Consider the following 21,192-nt stretch of genomic DNA (forward strand, 5'->3'; position numbering starts at 1 on the left):
AGGGAGAGAGAGAGAGAGAGAGAGAGAGAGAGAGAGAGAGAGAGAGAGAGAGAGAGAGAGAGAGAGAGAATCATTCAATTAGTTCCTTCTTTCTTCATCTCATATCCTTGTGAAACCATGTTTCAATATTGTCATTCACTCTATTCCCTAATGATGTGAGTGTCCATGACATCTAATCTTTTGCCAAATTTCATTCTCTACATCAGTTTCATACATTCTTTTCTAATCACATAGTTACCACCTTAATTCAGCACTTCACTTCTCCCCTGGACTATTAAACTAGACTTTTAATTGGTTTCACAGTCTCAACTTCCTCCCCCATCTAATCCATTCTCCATAAAGATGCTAAAACCTAAATCTGTCCATGTTATCCCCTACTTAATAAAATTTATTGGATCCTTATAATTTCCAGGATAAAGTTTGACATTTAAAACTCTTTGCAACCTGTCTCCTTAGTTTTCTTAACTTTTTATATTTTATGGCCTTCAGTGCATCCTCTGATCCAGTCTTACTTGCCTAATTGCTCTACCCCTCACAGGACACAGCATTTCCAGTTTCCATTCCTTGTCATTGGCTGTTTCCTATGATTAGAATATTGTCACTCTCCATCTCTGACTCTTAGAATCCTTGATTTCTTGCAAGACTCAGCTCCGGTGCCACCTAACAACTCAATAGAAGCTGCCTCAGCTCCTCATTTCAAGTTTCTAGCCTTTTTCCCTCTAAGGTTATTTTCTATTTTCTCTGAAGCACCTACCTCACAGGGTTATTATGAGGATTAAATGAGATGGAACCACAGCTACAAAACTCACTGGTCTAGGACCCCTCCAGCTAAGGTTGTGCACATAATATTTTTAAAGTGCTTAGCATTGTGCCTGGCATATAAGTGCTTAATGAGTGCTTGTTTCCTTGTATCTCTCTACATTAATCTTGTATATTTTGACTTATTTATGTCTCCTCCATCAGAATATAAGTGCCATGATGATAGGGACTGCTTTTGCTTTTTCTTTATAACTTCAACCCTTAGCATACATAGTACCTAGAACAGAGTAAATTTTCAATAAATGCTTGTTGATTATTTGATTACTAGCATTGTAAAAGTTATTATTATTAGCAAAAGTAATAATAATAATACTTTTAAAAGAGATTAAGATGCGTATATTCTGATTAAGGAGCAAATTATGTTTCCTAGTGCTAGCTAAACTGGTACTAATATTTTAATAAGTTAATTGATAGTGAGAAGAAAAAACTATTTTCAAGTTCTCATTACTACAAGTTCCCTGGCAGTACATTAATTCTAAAGATGGTTAATAACTGGTAGCCTTGATTGAGGGATATTGGCAATTTATTAAGAATAAAGCTAGCTTAGATTCTACTTGGCTATCTCTGGTCAGTGAGAATACTATTTAAAATTTTTGAATTAAAAAAAAAAAGGTCATGATTTTCTGCGTTTGGTCTCTGCCTTAAACCATTGTTTTTAAAAATGGCAAAATGGAAAATTTCCCTAGTAGGTCTCTAAGAACTCTAGATATGCAAACAGATGCCTGATGGCCACAAAAGTCAGAAGAAGGGCATCTAAATTGAGAAAGAATTTCTTCAGAGAATTTTTTTACAGCATCAATTTAAATCTTTTAATTTTCCTTTTATATTGGAAAGAAGCTTTTAACAGTTTCTTCATGGTGGCTATGCAAGATATTTTTGATGATGTTGACTCCAACATGATCTGTGAATCATTCTAATTTTTCAGCAAGCACTCACTGCCTACTTCACTGAGGTACCTACTCACTAAGTACTTACTAAGTACTGAGTACTCCATCTTTCCACAATTATCTTTAGATTCTAAATTTTGAAGAATAATATAGGAAAATGGTAGTTTCAAGATAATAAAGGTATAGAAAAACCTATAATATTATTTTGAATTTCTCTAAGGTATGAAACTGTACCTTTGTTAGAGATATACATGCCAATCACTGAAAAAAAGAGAAATTAATACTTCTTTCCTATACAAGCCTGGAAAAGAAAGGGTAGGGGGAGCGGGGGAGCATTGAGATTAAGGAGGGTGGGAAGGAGCAATTTTGGATAATCCAAAATACATCATCTTCATTTACTCCTGCTCAATGTTCAGGTGCTGTCTCATTTCAATTGGTAAATGTGTTTTCTAGCTCAATGTCTTAAGAGTCAGAGATTGAATAAACATTCTTTGTGATAAACTTAATGAGCCAAGCCTAAAATAATAGGAATACAGAAGAAGGTAAGGCTAAATGTGCACAAATATTTTCATATTAACTTTGGAACTATTATCAAGCCTTTGTTTTCTATGAGTTGTTCATTTAATATGAATCTTACGTGATTAAAAATGACATAGATGAAAATGAATCCTTGTCCATTGCTCGGTTCAGCGCATAAAATGACTTTAGCTATGGTCACAATTTGTGATATTTAATTAAAACCTGTAGGCTTAGTTACCTCTTCTTTGCTCTACTCCATACAGAGGCTTATAATTAGAAAAATACATATACATATGTGTGAAAACATGGGTGGATGCACACAAACACACACAAACATACACACCCTGTCCCTGAACCCATCCCTCCCTTGTCATGTTCATTTGTGTCTGAGTTTTTACCAGACTATAGGAGTACTGCAAATTGACCCTGGGACATGTGGGAGGGAGTAAACCTTCAAGCTGGGCCAAGGAGAGATAGACCAGGGATTAGGAGGGAGACAGAAAGATGTGAATGATGATGGTTTGGAGATCACTGCTGTGGATGCTATGATCTAAGGCAGTCATTCCCAAAATGGGTGCTACTGCCCCCTGGTGGGTGCTGCAGCGATCCAGGGGAGGCTGTGATGGCCACAGATGCATTTATCATTCCTATTAATTGCTATTAAAATTTTTTAAAAATTAATTTCCAGGGGGCTAAGTAATATTTTTTCTGGAAAGTGGGCAGTAGGCTGAAAAAGTCTGGGAACCACTGATCTAAGGAGATGGGTGCTGAGGGTAAGGGATGCACTTAGCCTAACCTTCTACATGACAGCTTCCAATTTTAAACAATTATTCTTGGTTTATTTTGATAACTGTTATAGTTTTTACTCTTCTGAAGGTGTATGGTTAATGTCCTCTAAATTCAGGACCTTGGACAAAGCTCTGCATACATATGAATATATATGTGTCTATGTCTGTGTATATGTATTTGTATATACTTCTATGTAGGTACAAATATATATATACATATGTATATAAATATGTACATAAATAAATGGCTGAATACACAAATAAATGAGAATAAATATATAAAAATATATACACACACAAATACATATATATGCTTCTATATTTAGGTGCCTATATATAAATATAGGTGTGGATAGTTATATGTGTGTATATATATATATATATATGTGTGTGTGTGTGTGTACACATTGTATGTTCATGTCTACATATAATAGTATAAACATATATTTTATATATACACATACATATATGTACAGATGTATATAATATATATCTAAATGTATACTCATAGAAATTTACATATATATTTAAGTACTTATGTATACATGTTTATATATGTATATTTATGCATTGACACACATGTATAATTTAATACGTACTCAATAAAATTTATCAATATTCACAATTCCCTATGCTTATATTGTCCTCCTTCCACTTCACCTATTAAATTCTTAACCATTTTTTACATCCTTAAACATTTTTTTACATTTTTTACAACTCAGACATCATCTCATTTGTGAAATTTTCCCTGATTTCATTCCAGGAATGGATTTTGGATTATGGATTTTGTTTTTGTATTTCTGACATGTCACTATATAAAACAGCTTATTATATTTATTTCTGCATATGTCTTACCTCTTCCCAAAACCATTAGTTTCTTTCTTTCTTTTTTTTTTTTTAATTCTTATCTTCCATCTTAGAATCAATACTGGGTATTGGTTCCAAGACAGAAAAGCAGTAAGGGCTAGGCAATGGGGGTTAAGTGACTTGCCCAGGGTCACACAGCTAGAAAGCATCTGATTTCAGATTTGAATCCAGAACTTCTCATCTCTGGGCCTGGCTCTCAATCCACTGAGCCACCCGGCTGCCCCCTAAACCTTAAGTTTCTTGACCATATCTTACCTATTTTTTTTTTAATTTCTAAGCATTGGGGTTGCAAATGTTTGCTGAATGAATAAATGAATGTTCACTTATTCAATTTTTCAAGTGACCTAAAATCACTCATTGTTATGAAGACAATGGAAGGACAGGAGACAAAGTCTAACCTGGAATGCACAGGGGGTGTTGTCCACACAGTAGACTCTCAAGTTGTAATCCAGGGAGTTGCAGGACATACAGCCGAAGACGGCCACCTTGAGTTGCTTTACAGCACAATCGGTGATGGGTTCTCCAGCGAGTGCATATGTCCCAAAGCTGTCCAGGAGGACGTGGCATGCAAAGGGGTCCAAGAGGCAATAGCAGGAAGTCGATTCATCCTCCACTGACATCACCTCCTGTTAAGGAAGAAAACACACACACTAACAAGAACTCTTTCAACTTATAATTGACATGCTGCTTAAGATTCATTCTACAAGTCTACATTTTGCCCCCAGAATATTTATATTGTTCTAATTGGCTTGATGCTTAATACAGATCTTTCATCAATCATGATAACTACTTTAATCAGCAGCTGTAGTTATGGTTATGTACGGGACATTGAATTTCTACTTAATAAGTAATAATAACAAAGTGTAAGCAATTTCAGTGTCATTTTGAATGTCCTAGTATCCCTAGTTAATTTTTTTCAATGTCAAGTTCAGAAATTGTCTTGAACATCAAAGTCAGTAGGGGAAATCTTTACATTGGTCTGCTTCTGACAACCTTTTCCATTTATTTATTTATTCATTCATTCATTCATTTATTTATTTATTTGTTTGTTTATTTATTTATTTATTTATTTATTTAGGGTCCATCAAGGTAATGTACGTTTTCATTACCGGTTGTTTTTGCCCTTCAGTATAACAGAACCGTTCATGAGGCACCATTAAATACACAGTCTGACTAGTTTCCCCTGTTATATTTCACCACTTAGCTTTTAGCTATTTACAATTTGCTAGCAATGGAAAAACAGAACTCCAATGCCATCTCCCTTAACAACAAAAACTTCAAAACAAACAAAAGGGAAATAATAAGCCAGTGAAAGAAGAAAAGAGAAACTAAGCTGGTAAAAAGTAGAGAAAATATTTTTAAATGAATTTTCACATAAAGCCACAAGATTTAGAGCTTAATTGAGACTGTGATTATGCAGACCACCCTAGCCTCTTATTTAACAGATGAGTAAACAGAGTCTCAAAATGTTAACATGATGTGTTCAAAGTCACACCTACAATAAAAATAGCAGGGCTAAGATTCAAAGAGATTGTACGACTGAGACTTGAAAAGTACAGGAGAGATTATTGAACCTGTCTACCACATTTTATGGAGAAAGAAACTGAAGCCCAAAGATGGAGAAGTAACTCATGCAAGGTCACACAGAGAATGAGTAACTGAGCCACACTTTTAAACTGGTCCCTCTGACTTAAAATCTGGTGCCCTTGTTTCACACTGTTCTTCAAAATGGTATTCTCTCCAAGATATATTCTACTACCTAATCTGTTAATGAAATTCATAAAATTCACTCTCCTGGGAAACTTCTTTCAAATGTAATGACAATGAGAAACTGGGAATGGGATGTATGTAGGACTTCAGGAAGCAAAACACTGAATCAGGAGATAGCTGTAATGCTAGAAAGGTTCTTTTTCACCTGAAGATGTGAACATGAGCTTATTTTGTTTTGTTTAGTTTTTTGTTTGTTGATAGTCTTTTTATCCATCCTCTTCTGAAAGCTTCTCAAAGTAATCTCCTAATTCAGGTGGAAGCTGGGTACTGTGTTCCAAAGTGAGAATTATAGCACTTTAATGATAGTTGATTGCATAAAGTTGTGAAAATAATCCAATCACACAGGGAAATCACAGACCTAAGTTTTCTAAGAATAATGATATTGATGTTGATAATTCTACCATGCCTGTTTCCTATTTTTAGCTACCTAGTATAGCCCTTTCTTTCTGTTTTTTATCCTTTCCCCCTTCTTTTTGTCAGGCATTTTTAAATGACTAAATAAGAATTTTTTGTTCACTACAAACACAGATTTAACCTACATGTATATTTTCCACGTTGTGTTTCCTTGCCAATAACAAGAATATAATGAAACCAAGAGGGCCAAGACTTAGAATTAAGAAATAGCTTATATGAACATATATACCACTCAACCTATTACTAACCATTCGTTACATCTATGATATGGTCCAGGCACTGTGCTATTGCATTTTGAATACAAAAATAAATAAATAACCCCTGCCTTCAAGAAGCTTATATTTGGGGATAGGATGCAGTGGATAATGAATGGATGGATGGCATTTATTAAGTACTTATTATGTGAAAAATCTTGTGTTAATCTCTTGGGATACATAAAAAGAAGAGTAAGACAGGCCCTGCTCTCAAGGAGCTCATATTCTAATGGAGAAGTCAACATATATGGAACATTTCTGCTGTAAATCAGATGGAAAGGCCCCATGGTCCTTTGAGTACAGGAGCGAGGCAGATGGCAATACCACTTTGATGTCTTTTCTACTGATAAAATCATATCAGTGACAGATGTTGAGCCATTTAACATTGCCAAGGACTTTGGTGTCAAGAACTTTCTTTTCTAGGTCTTCAGGAGCTGTGGCAGCAGCATCTACAGGAACAGTTGCCAGGCTGCATCTGGGCACTGGGATAGAAACATTTTTGTTCTCAAGGCTCTTTGTTTTAGGGTCTTGGGATGTCTTCATTAGTTATTGAGACATGTACTTATAAAAGTTATAAATAATATATATATATATATATATAAGTAATTATGTATTGTGTATGAAAAGTCAGGAGCAATTGGGTGGATCAGGAAATGTTTCATGCAGAAGGTGGAACACGAAGGAAATCTTTAAAAAAAATAGGATTCAGAGATGGAACCGAAGGCATAAACACTCCTCTATCTTTTACATTTGGCATTTGGTATAAGGAGTGAATGATCAAAAACAGACATGGGGAACGAGGGAGAATATATAGAGGGAGAAGAAGTGCATGGAACATCGAGAAGGGGAGATTAGCAGGATCACATATTCTGTGAAGGTAAGTAATGTGTAACAAGGCTGGTAAGGTAGGCTCTGAAGGGATTTAAATGCCAAACAGAGGAATTTGTATTTGATCTTAGAGATCATACAAGAGAAACTAGAGTTTAATGAGTAGGGAATGACATTCATACCATTAGGGAGATCACTTTGACAGCTGTGTGGAGGATGGATTTGAGGGCAGGTGATATTTCAGTGAGGGAGGTCAATTAGAAGAGGCTATTGCAACAATTCTGGCAATAGGTGATGAATTGGAAGAGGGCTACATGAGAGAACAAAAGTGGGCACATCCAAAAGTTACTGTGACAGAAACAGTAAGATTTTGGAATTCATTGATTATGTAGGTAGTGTCAGAGAGAGTAAGGAATCAAGGATAAAAGAAGATTGTGAACCTTGAGGAGAGTATAAGGATTCTGGAGCCCTCAACAGAAATAGAGAAGTTTGGGGGTTGTTTGAATTTGGTGAGGAAATAATGCTTTCATTCTGTTTTGGATCTGCTGAATTTGAGATATCTATGGGAAATTCAGTTCAAAAAGTCCAAGAGTCTTTTGAAAGATTGGTACTCAGGGTAGTAACCATGGTAGAGATCAAAGAGACAGATGATAGAATGATAGATAAAAAAGATGTATGTATATGAATACACACATGCACACACACACATCTTTTCTCTATCCCCACTCCTCTATCTTTTACATTTGACATTTTGATACTGTTGTTGAAAACCTCCTTTCTGTATTTTGTAGTACTACTCTATCCTGATCTACTTCCAAACAATGTGACCAGTCCTTAGTATCCTTTGTTGGTTACATCATCTATTTCACACTTTCTAACTGACTCTTCCCCAAGTTTCCATTGCATGCCTAATTTTCTCCTTCTCTATTCTCTTTTGGTATCCTTGTCAGCTCACTTAGATTTAACCATCACATCTATGCAGATAACCCTTAGATATATCTATCCCTGTATCATCTATATTGATACCTATCCATCTCCATTATCTTTCTTGACCTTTAGTCCTACAACACCATTTGTCTATTGGACACTTCAAATTGGATATCCCATGGACAACTATAAAGCAGTACATTCAAAGATGAAATCATTATTTTTCCCACAAAACTCACCCTTCTTCTAAATTTCCTTTTCTGTCAAAGGTTATCACTTTATATTTACAGTCTTTCAGGTCCATAACTTCAGCATTATCATTGACTCTCCACTCCACATATATCTAAATAGCTTCTAAATCTTGCCAGTGCTCTCTTCAGAATATCTCATGAATTCAACCCCTTCTCTCTACTCACACAGTTATAAACTCATTTTAGACTTTAATCACACTTACCCAAATGAAGTCACCTAATTGATCTCTTTGCCTCAAATCTCTATTATATCTACTATATAAACTGTTTCCAAAGTAATTTTCTGTAGGTGTAAATCTGACCATATTGCACCTCCCTCTCAAACAAATCCAGTTTCCCATTGCCTCAAGGATAAAATATGAACTCTTCTATTTAGCTTCTAAAGCTTTTAACAACTTAATTCCAACTATTTTTCAGCCTCATGTGAACAGTACACTTCTTTCATTATTCTTACATCTGGTCAATATTGCCTTTTTGCCTTTCCTCATACTCAACATTTCATCTCCCACCTCTATGCCTTTGTATTAGTTACATCCCATACTTGGATTACATATCTTTGTAAGTGTCTCTCATTTCCTTTAAGATGCAAGTTAGGACCATCTTCTACATGAATCCTTTTGTGATCCCCCAGCTGCTAGTGTCCCCTCTCTCAAACTACTTTTTAATTAACATCTCACACATTTATATTTATTCACTTTAAATTTATACTCTATGTTGCACAGAGTATAAATTTAAAGCACATATGTATACATGTTTGCACAAATGTACAAATGTGTGCATTTACTATTTGCTCCATTAGATTCCTATGAGAACGAAGTGTTTCAGTCTTTATACTGCTTATTGCCTAGCACAATGCTTGGCACATACTATGTGCTCAAATCTATCAATGGATCGATTGATATAAAGATCTTGGAGTCATCTTTACAGAAATGATCATTAAACTGATGATTTCACCAAATAAAAGATTGTAGAGGTAGTTTAAAAGAGAGTTTAGGCTAAAGTTTAGGACATATCCAACATTAGAAAACAACACAGTACTACCATGCATTACTTAGAGTGGATTTTAATCTGTGGGTTTATGTAGTCAATTTCCTAATTCACTCCAAAACTAAAACAAAAGGAGTTTTTATAAATTATTGTTTGAGGATTGTTTATTGTCTCCCACAGAGTGCCCAAATATAAGTCCAACAGGAGAGGGCACAAAGAGGTCCATATCTGAGTGGTTGTCTAAATGTAACTCTTTTCTTTTCCATGATCATGGAGATGTAAGAGTTGACTGTATTTTGAAGGGTTTATATTGCATATGACCCCCAAAAGAAAGAAATGTTTACAAATTACTCCACTGTTTCATGAGAATAGTAATGAAGTTTAAGTTATCTCCTCATCCCGTACTTCTATACTATTGTTTTGAAAAAAGAACACTTGATCTCACCTCCCACTTGCCCTGCTGGGTCCTCTTCTTCAAATGAATATTCCAGTTTTCAGAACTGACATCAGCACAGTGAGGTATGGTCAAAGCAAAGGGAGTGGTGACTACCATGTCTGAGGGCCCGCAGGTGACTTCAGGACTCAGGAGTACTTCTGATCCATCTGGCTGGAGGCTTTGGTTACATTTGGAGGAAAAGAGGAAACATGAGCCAAAAAGAAGGATGAGTTAGGCATGGCAGAGACAGGTCTCAACAAGTAGGGTCGGGGAAAGAGGAGTGATACTTGAGGGTTGAACATAAACCAAGTTTGCTGCACTGCTCACAGCCCAGAAGGTGGGTGACACACATGCAAATAATTCTATTTACTCCTAGCAGTTTTGCTGTAGAACAGCAGGACACGGCTCTTAACAGTTTATGCCTACATAGTGAGCTAAAGCCCACATTTCAAACCCAGGGTCTGGACAAAGGGGAGACTGACAAATGCTTTCTAATATGTACAATGCAGAGTTGGAGAAAGGATAGGGGCAGGGGGAAGAACCACCAAGACCCCTCTCCCAACTGCAATGCAAGATTCTTGCTGATGGAACACCCAAGTCCAGATGTTTAAACATGATGAAAACAGCTGATGCCGACAATGTTGCCACCAGATTCTTTCCTCCCAATCATACTATTGACAATATTTTCATAGTAGTAAATAATGACAATAACTTATTACATAACAAAACAGCCCTTCAGCTATGTGCAGATTGAGTATTAACTTCCCTCATTTTGAAAATATATTTTCTGCCAATTCACAAATACATAGGTTATACATATTGACAGCACAGCAGATAGTTATAAATATGCATTTTCAAATGCATGAATATAGATCTTTCAAATCTCCCTCGTTTGGTGTCTAAATTTAATGTCATCCCACACAAACCTGGTGTTCACATTTTTTTTATTTTATTCTCTTTATTGTGAATAATTCATAATGGGAATGCAGAGTCATGAGACAGATGAAAGAAAATGACGGTTAACAGAAGGGAAAAAAAATCCACCTCACTGAATGAGTCCCTACTTCATTTCTCCTTTTCTTTTCTCTAATTTCTTATCCCTCAGAAGGGAATTGTGACTTCCAGTACAGTAATTAGGGGGAGGACCCTGGGGTGTTCTTTCTCCTCCTTTTCCCCAGTGCCTGGCTAGGTGGTCTTGGATAATCTATTTTATCTTTCTTTGTCTTATCTTTATTTGTAAAATAGAGGTTTACAATGGGGTATAGTTAATAAATATTCCGAGGCTCTTGCATGAAAAGAACAGTATGAGAACTGATTAAATATTGTTTCCTAATTTTCACTTCCGACATTGTAGGATCACGCATCTACAGCTAGGAAGGAATCTACAGGTGATCTTGTACAACCTACTCATTTTACAAATGATGAAACTGAGGCCCAGAGAGTTTATGTGACTTGCTCAAGATGACACAAGTTTTTGATGTTAGAGCCAGGATCTGAACACAGATCCTGTGACTCCAAATCCAGGACTTTTTCCAAACCACCAATTATGAACATCCAAATAAGTCACCAGTGATGGAAAAAGTCACCTCCTTGATAACAAAGCAATTCAATTTCAACGCATTTCAGTGTGTCTCACTGTTTTCAAAAAGCCTAACAGCTTTTATAGAAGCTCATAAAATAGATTAAAAGTTTAACCTCTAAAGTATTTTTGTAATCATTCTGTTCTAATGCTCTCTTTTTCTCCTTTCTTCCACTCTCCCCACCACGTGTTAGCAGTTGCCCTTGTATCTTATTATCTCTGATTTGCAGCTGTAGCAAACTTAAGATATTTAACTCAGCAGGTGCATCATCTCTAGCCTATGGCAGCTATCACATCCACAACTGATGCAAACGCTTTCACTCCTGACTCACAAAGCTGTATACCCTGCACGGACACAAAGGCATTCAAGTTTACTTAAAGTTAACTACAGCCCCAACTTTGACGCTTCCTACCCATGCTGGGAGCAAAGTACAGGTGAAGCTGGAAGCCATCTTGCATTGACTTTCAGCCACTGTGATCCAGAGATTAAGAGGAGCCACAGGTGATGATTCACCGAAGGAAGTAAGTCATGCTTTTGGAGCGGAAGGGCAAAAACAAAGGTTTTTTCGTGGGGACTGGAGGTGGGCAGGCAAGAGGGGGTTTGGAAAGTGGCCCATTAGCCATTGGGAAGTCTCCATGAATGGCTTAGAACAATGTGCTCGAGGTTTGAAAAACGTAAAATTTAAATGTGAGCTATAACCAGCATGCGGCAGCAGCCGTGGACCACTGCCAGGGGCCATTAGAGAGGGTTAAGCGGTTTCTGTGTAATTGGTGCCTGCATTCATCACGTACAGGAATAGCAGGGATGCTTGTGAGTGACCGATGACAAGCTCTCCTAAAAGAACTATTTAATTGCTTTCAGAGAATCATCCCCCTTGTTGAACATATTGTTCAAACATATGGGAATTTGGGGAATTATTTAATGCCAAATGAACTGAAATCAGCTAATTAGATGAACTCTCACACTCATTGTGAATAGCAAGACTCCTTTCTGTAATAACTTAAACAGCATTAGGAGTCAGAGGCAGTACATATTGGGTATTAAGCAAAGCATGGGATGGGAGCTTTGCATAAAGCAGATACTGGCTATTTCCATAAGTGCAAAGTAAGTAAATCAAGATTTATATCTAATCCCCCTACAGTGAAAATAATGTGAGTGGGTGTAGAGTCTCCAATGAAGGAACAAAACATAATCTCTCCATTTTTCCATGATTAATGATAATTTGCCCTTTCCTACCTCCTTCTATCTGTGGCAATCAGAGGGCTTTACAAATATTAATTAACACTCATCACACACCTGTGGAGGCAGGTGTTTCAAGCATAAGGTCACAGAGAAGTCAATCAAAATGTGGAGAACAAAACCCGAAATGCCTGATTCAGACTCTCCTGCTGTAATAGACTCTGCGGCGTCTTACTTCTCTGTTCATGCTTCCTTCAAGGGGTTCTGCCTGGATGCCTTACTGTGGCTTTCAGGTGACCCTGAGCTCCTGAAGGACCTGCCAGCAACACACAAACTCTGACTAGTCCAAATAAGGTGGGAATACTCTGAAGGTAGGCCTGGTGGCAGAAAATGTGGCCGTTGTCCAAGGACTGGCCTCGCTCAGAACAAAGAAACTTGTCACCTGAAGGAAGGCTGGCCATCAGGTGAGTTTTATTGTCAGGCCAGGGAACTTGTGATTCCCTAAGAAGGCACAGAGGAATCACAATCTGCATCAGTGAAGAAAATAATATAGCCATGAGATATAACCATGTTTCAAATATCTGGGAAAAGTTAACATGCTTAATAACTTCAGGCTAAAAGAGAACCTAGACTTTCTCAAGGAAAGTAAAAACAATAGCAGCCCCAAGACCAAATTTATGGATCCCAATTCAGATTCTAAACAATGTACATAGAGTCATGCGCATGCTTTTGTGCTACACAGTTTGAAAATCTGAGATAAAAATACCTAACTGTACAAAAGCAAAAATGAAAATTTATAAAAGAAAGGATTTAAAAAACATTTAAAATATTACTTAATGGTTGGAGAAGAAATGCAGAAGAAAACATATGATTTATCATCTGTTCATATGGGTATGTAATTTGGGGGTTTTATTTTAAAAGATTACTTCATTACAAAAATGAACAATATGGAAATAGGTATCGAGTGATAATATATGTATAACTTAGTGGAATTGTTTGTCAGCTCTGGGAAGGGGGATGGTGACAACATGGGTCATGTAACCATGGAAGAATATTTTTGAAAACATAAAATATAAATTATATTTTAAAAAAGAATATAAATATTCAACATGTAAATCTTAAAAAATAAAATTTTATTTAATACATGAAAACCCTAGTTGGGATGGTATGCTTTTTCTCAACATGGTGGGGAAAAAAGAACAAAATTTGTGTAAGCTTTCTGTGATTGTTATAGATTGAATCACTAATATCTATGAACTAACAACCCTCTTATAATGTTCCAAAAGTCTTAGAATTTTAAATTCTCCCCTATTATACTAGAGATCATACATCCTATTACCTAGCACTGGAAGGAATCTTTTTATTTTTTAAACCTATCACTTGTCTTAGAATTGATACTAAGTATGGGTTCCAAAGCAGAACAGTGGAAAGGACAAAACAACTAGGGTTAAGTGACTTGCTCAGGGTTACAAAGCTAGGCAGTGTCTGAGGCCACATTTAAAATCTCATTCTCCCAACTCTAGACCTGGAACTTTATCCACTGTGTTACCTAGCTATCCCTCAGGAATCTTAAAGAATTTTATAGTCTAGTTTTACAGAAAAGGAAACTGAACCCCCAGGGAGATTAAATACCTTCCTGAGGTCAAATTGAGTAGCAGTATCAGAATTTGCACCCATATCTTCTGAAGCCAAATCCAAAGCATCCATGACCATACCGGAATGTTACAGTAATCCAGTCTATAGGATGCAATGTTTATGGGAAGGAGAATTGTTCTAGACCCAGTAAGAAGTCCTGGCTACATAAATTCTAGATTCTAAAAGCTAGAATTAATATAAAGCCAACCTTGCTGAAACTGTTTTGATTTCTTAAAGGCTAGGCTGGGAAGGATCTGTAATTCAAATACTGGCCCTCACTGAGTTGCTGAATGTCCTGAAGTAAATTGCTTTGTGTTCCTATACCTGCCTTTCTCCATTTTAAAAATGTAAGTGCCAGAATAACATGTTTGTGAAGGCCTATGGGAAGTACTGGTGCTGCAGAAAAGCTCACATTTGTTACACTTTGTGGATACCAGTATTCTGAGACAAGGACAACACTAGGAAAAATTATGAAGCTGGCAAAAGATGCACAATTCGACTTAATTACAAACCTTAAGTGTCTACTATGTAAAGGGTTTTGCGCTATTGTGTATTGTTTAATTGTTCCTTCATTTCTCTTTACAGATCATTCCCTTCTTGTCTAAGTGGGACCCTCCAGATACTCACTATCCTTCTGCAAGTCATCTTTTGCCCAAAGTGTCCAATTGCAGGGTTCTAAGTCTCGCTCCTTTAGGTGTTCCTAAAAACAGGAACTAGCTAGAATTCCTGATCCCCAATTACCTGATCCATTTTTAAGCATTAATGAATAAGACAAGTGTATTTTCCCTATGAAAATGTAACAGCCCTCCCTTTCCCCCCCCCCCAAATAACTGTCTTGAGGTCCATTCCAATTTCTAGTTTGGGCTAATATGATAGACTAATGTCAGTTGTTGATAATGCCTTCATATTTTATATCTTCCCAGGCATACTGTTGTTGCTATTACTACTAATGAAAACACTAGTACTGGGACTATCAGTACCAAAAGTAAAACTATTTATATCTTATAAAAGACCTTTTATGATTTACAAAGCACTATCATATAATTTGTCTATGGTTTTTATACCAACCCTGTCAGGTAGGGCCAGGGAAACATTATTATATTTTATAGGTGGAATAAAGCGACTTGGAACATTTAAATGATTTGCCTTAAGTTACAGAATGAGGATTCTGAAAGGCTTAGATAATTAGGGCCCAAGTTTTTTGAGCCCAAGTGAAGCTTCTTGTTTTTGTTTCCTTTTTCATCTAGTCTAATCAGATTTCAACAATCCCCCCTTTTTTTTTAAACCCTTGTACTTCGGTGTATTGTCTCTCATAGGTGGAAGATTGGTAAGGGTGGGCAATGGGGGTCAAGTGACTTGCCCAGGGTCACACAGCTGGGAAGTGGCTGAGGCTGAGTTTGAACCTAGGACCTCCTGTCTCTAGGCCTGACTCTCACTCCACTGAGCTACCCAGCTGCCCCCTCAACAATCCCTTTTGAAAGAAAATATTACACCGTGCATAGATAACTAGGTATGAAGCCATATGGACCTGTGACTAAGTTGCCTCTGACAGAGAGGGGGTTAAATGCCTTAAAGCTATTACAGCTTAACAGTGCACTAAAAGTTTTGTACTATATGACTATGAGAAGTCACTTAATCTCTAAGGGCTCTAGGTGACTTTTCAGAGAAGATGGTAGCCTGAATTGGTAGTTCCCAGTTAAGGTAATGCCCATATCACTGAAATCATAGGTTTGATCCTTATTTTTATTTTATTTCTGAAACCTCAAGGATGGGACAGCTGGGTAGTTCAATGGACTGAGAGCCAGGTCTAGAGATAGGAAGTCCTGGGTTCACATTTGATCTGACATTTCCTAGCTGTATGACCCTGGGCAAGTCACTTAACCCTCATTGCCTAGCCCTTATCACTCTTCTACCTTGGAACCAATACATAGTATTGATTAAAAGGTGGAAGGGGTAAGGGTTAAATAAACAAACACACACACACACACACACACACACAAGGGTGAGTAATTAAAATAATTTTGGGTCCTATGATAAGGCCAGTGAGGAGAGGTATATTTCAAGATGGAATAGGGAGGGAAACTTGCCTAAATTTAAAAAGCATGACTTGAAGGAAGGAAATTATCTGCTTCCCATCTATCTAAGGCTAATCCTATTGGGAATGAAGAATGATAAAGAAATGATGGACTGAGTTATGTTGTAAAAGTGATGTAATTCATATATGTAGGTCCAGGAATATTCTGCAGGGTAGTCATGGTGAAAAACATGCCCTTTTACAGGGCTAGCTTTAGGATAGTAACTGCTCAAAAAAGGCACATCTGGAAGGGCATCCAAGTTGATTTTGTATCAGCTTAAGATTCTAGATATTGCTGCTGACCCATAAGCTATCATCTTCTCCAGGCAGAAGAATCAGTTACTAAATTCCAGACCTGTTTTGCCCCAATTGCTTTTGCCTTACTGCACTAGGTAATTACTCCTCCTTCCTTTCCTCCTTATATATTATATGGTCTATATTATAGATTAATGTTGGTATGATCACTTTTACTCAGCAGATCATTCAGAAAATTAAGACAAGGGATTAATGATCATTTTACAATGTCAAACTCCAGGTCAATATGTAATTAAATCATATTTTAATAGAAGGCAGTTGGATGGAAGCTTTACTTAGTCAACAACCTGGGTATGGGGGAGGACAGGGAGGAGTTCAAGAAAGACAGCAATTCTTATCCTCCCACTAGAAGTCCAAAAGTAGACACTGAGTTTTAGCTGTTTTCCTACTGCCTTCTCTTTATACTTATAAGAATTTTTCTCTAGTGTCAGTTTTGTAGAAACCTCAAATTTTTCTGGTTCAACTATTTTTTAACTCAAACCAGAACATTTACTTAAACTATGCATTCCATTTAGAAAATTTGGATAAGCTCCATTAAGATAATACTGTATGAAGTTATAGGATGACAGATATAGCTGGAAAAGACCTTAGAGGAAGTGTGAGGGAGGTAAAAAAGCATTTATTAAGCACCTAAAATGTGCCAGCCACTTTGCTGTTTTGTAAATACTATCTCATTTGAAGATATTAGGTCTAGCCCTTTCATTTTACAGAAGAGGATGCTGAGGCCAACAAAGATAAAGTGGTTTACCCAAAGTCACACAGGTATGAAATGATAAAACCAGGATTTTATTTTAAGTCATTTGACTCCAAATTTAGCATTCTTTTCTTGTGTGAGTGTGCAGTAGTTCAACTTGTTTGGATTCTGAAGATGTTATTGCTCACAGAAGTTTACTAAAGACTTCTGCATGAGCTTATCATAATTTTTACTTAGTTATTTGAGTCTTAAGGAAGGAGATCTTATTCATTTATTCATTCAGATATTTGTTTTTGGACGAGGCGATGAAGGGAAAAGAGGAGGAAGGATAAATGAAATCGGATCAGGGCAAGAAAGTGGTAGAGGAGATTTAACATTAGCTTTCCTTAATTTTATGTCTTTACATATACTGAATTAAATGTACTTCATTATTTCCAATGCCTTACATTATACCTAATTAATAGACAATTAAACATGCTTTGGAGTTGAATGACATATCCCTCTAGTTCTTAAGGAAAACTTTATAGTTATACCTTCAGCAGTGGGCAATAATAATAGTTGGCACTGGGTAGCTCAGTGGATTGAGAGTTAGGCATAGAGATGGGAGGTCCTAGGTTCAAATCTGGCCTCAGACACTTCCCAGCTGTTTGACCCTAGGCAAGTCACTTGACTCCCATTGCCCACCCTTACCACTCTTCCACCTAAGAGCCAATACACAGAAGTTAAGGGTTTAAAAAAATAGCTGGCACTTATATAACCTTCAAGTGTACAAAATGATATATGTGTGTGTATAATATATGTGCAGATTAGATTTATATAGGTTATATATAATGTGTAAGGATATGTATATATAGCCTATATAATCTGATCCTCACTCAACCTGCCAATATTATCACCATTTTACAGATGAGAAAATTGAAATAGAGGAAGGTTAAGTGACTTACCCAGAGCCAGTCATATAACTATGGGATGCGTGGGGCAGGAGTAGAGCTAGGATCTTCCTGCTTCCAAGTCCATTGCTCTATCTACTATGCTTGGCTATAGAGCAATAAATAAGAAGGCGGGCTTCTGAAGTGGATTGTGCCAAGTTTAAACATATGCCAAAGGGCATGGCAAGACTACTTTGATGTAAAATTAGTTTGTGCCCTAATCTGTCCTCTAGTCAGCCCTTTTGCTTATGCCACCCACTCATTAATATATTGGGATATTAGCTTGGGACACCCATTAGAGACAACTGAAGTCAATGCCTTCCTTTTATCAAGCCATTCTATTCCATTAGTTAGATGGGGAAAAGGTTTGGTCTGGAAGCATAGATAACAATGAATTTTAAATACACTGAGGCTGTTCCTGAGTCTAAACCCTGATGACTGCTGCTCAAGGATTAAGATTCCAGGTCACCTATAGTCTTCTACATAGAAGGAAAGGTAGCAATTGACTGAATGAGTAAACAGAAAGTACTTATTAAGCTTCTTATGTGCCAAGCACTGTGGACACCGATGAAAAAGCAAGATAGTTGTTCTTGAGGAGTTTATATCCTAATGGGGGGCACAACATTCTTTGGGAAATGTCAAGCAGAGAAGGGAATTGTAATCTGGGAGTCACAAAGATAAGGAATATAACATCATAGCAAGTCATTAATACACTTTATCTAGAACCAATGGTAGGAATTATTGGTTTCTAGTTCCTAGAGAGAGAAGGAGGAAAATATGTAGTTCCCTCCACCCTCCCTGGGGGTTGTGGAGGAGTTAAGAGGGAGAAGCCTTGGATTCTGAAGCATTCATTCACTCTTTGTTTCAGTTGTATTCGACTCTTTGTGATCTCATTTGGGGTTTCATTGGCAAAGATAATAGAGTGGCTTGTAGTTCCCTTTCCCAGCTTATTTAAAAATGAGAAACTGAGGCAAATAGGTCAAGTGGCTTGCCCAGTTGCATAGTCAGTAAATATCTGAGGCCAGATTTGAACTCAGGGCTCCATGATTGGCACTTTATCCATTGTACCCCCTAAGTGAATGAAGCAGCTTGTAGAGAAATGGCCTCAATCTCCCTCCTAATAAAATCTTGGATTCTGCTTTTGGGATTCTGGACTCTGACAGGTGAATGAAATTTTACCTTATCTTAATGAATGAGACTCTTGACTTTTAACTCTTGACCCCAGAACAAGCCTCCTACTCACTTCCAGGAAGACTGACCCTCCTTCTCGCTTTTTTCTGACTCCTCATTTTATATTTCCCCCCATTAGAATGTAAGTTCTTTGCAGGTAAAGATCTTCTCACTTTTGTATTCATATAATGTAATCCTTTAAGGGGAAGCAAAATTGTGTAATGGGGAGAGTGCCAGGTTTGGAGTCAGGAAGGCTCATCATCTTGGGTTCAAATCTGACCTCAGACACTTACCAGCTATGTGGCCTTGGGCAAGGCACTTAAACCTCTTTACCTTGGTTTCCTCCTCTGTAAAATGAACTTGAGAAGGAAATAGCAAACTACTCCAATGTCTTTGCCAAAAAAAACAAAAAAACAAAACTCCACAATAATAAAATCCCTTAATGAGATCCTTATTTTTTACCTAGGCTCAAATAATGCTGAGTAAAGTGTCCTAACTCTTCCCAAGCATGACCTCTATTTATCTGACTTGGAGGGTGGGACAAAAGCAGAACTAGAAGCAGGGAAGGGAGAGAGAGTTACACAAAAGCTTGGAAGAAATATCAGATGCTGTTGAAAACTTACAGGGTCAAGTCAAACTGAAAGATTAAATTGTTTACATATGTAAAATGGTCATAGTTTACACCCACATTCACAGGGTATTTATCCATTAATAAATCAAAGGAATCACAAAGCACGTGTAAATCATGACTTCCTAGATACAATTTAAACCTCATCTTTCATACAGTGTCAGAGTTGGTATTTGTCACTGAACCATCATCACACTTTCCTTGGAAAATAAGCCAGTTCAGAAGGGAGAGAAAATAAGATGGTGGGGGAAGGGGTTGATTCTAGCAATGAATCACACATATTTTTGCAGATTTTAGTTCCAAAGAGTTCTTAGGGCTGTTTTTGTTTGTTTTGTTCTACAGAATATTTATGCCCTGAAAAGGTGTTAGTAGAAAAGAGAGACAACAGATAGACGGTCTGAATACTCTATTGCTATGAAACAACCCCATATTAAAGGAACTTGAGGCAGGCCTCCAATATGTTCACTTGATCCTTTATGGAGGATTTATGGGAAACCATGAATAGGAATTAGACAAAATGACTAGGCCCTGAAGGGCTGTGATTTGTCATGTGAAAAAATTATGCACACTAATGAAGTTTTGGATCCATCAACAAATATACGAGGGGAACATTGGGAGGGTCAGAGGAGCCTTGAGTCTCTGAGCTCTTAACTCCTAAAGGTGATTTTTTTGTCCTATTCTTTGTTCCTCTTTACTCCTGGTATGAATAACTAAAATGCAATCTTGAGGGATGGGGGAAAGGGAAGGGAAGGCATTTTCTAGGAGAATCTGATCCTCTCTAACCTGGATCAATTCTGCTATCCAGCATCTCTTTCTCTTTAGCATTTCTGGTTTGTGTCTGATCTCTAGAATGAAACCCCATACCTACAGATATCTTACAGGAGGGAAGGAAACCTTTGGAGAACTAGGTTGGGTTCATCATAAAAAAAAATATAAGCAAGGAGAGTCATACTGTCATTGTCCACCAAGGAAACCCAGAGATGAGGATGAGATACACATTTTTTCACTGGGCCTTTATTAAACAGTAATTATCTGGAGTGGAAATGATAATCTATCCTAAATTTCTTCACAGGCCTAGTTATTCAGTATGGGCAATAAAAGAAATGAAACATAAAAATAAAAATAATTACAGTATTCCGAGCCCCTTTACAATGTGCAATCAAATTTGTCTCCCAGTGACTTTCCTTTTATTGAAGAGAGATGCACCTTCCTTTCAGATCTATTAGCAAACACTCACAAGC

The 21,192-nt window shown here is 37.0% G+C and overlaps 1 protein-coding gene across 1 annotated transcript in view; it reads right to left on the reverse strand.

The window, feature by feature from the left end:
- Window positions 1-21,192, reverse strand: part of UNC5D (unc-5 netrin receptor D) — a 376,103-nt gene that overhangs the window by 61,888 nt on the left and 293,023 nt on the right. Inside the window, exons 12-13 of the mRNA XM_044659544.1 lie at window positions 9,757-9,925; window positions 4,279-4,506 (exon numbers count right to left, since the gene is read on the reverse strand). Coding sequence (XP_044515479.1) covers window positions 4,279-4,506; window positions 9,757-9,925 — 397 coding nt within the window. The remainder of the gene's footprint in view (window positions 1-4,278; window positions 4,507-9,756; window positions 9,926-21,192) is intronic.

Source organism: Gracilinanus agilis, chromosome 2, assembly GCF_016433145.1.
Source record: "Gracilinanus agilis isolate LMUSP501 chromosome 2, AgileGrace, whole genome shotgun sequence".
Taxonomy (NCBI): Eukaryota; Metazoa; Chordata; class Mammalia; order Didelphimorphia; family Didelphidae; genus Gracilinanus; species Gracilinanus agilis.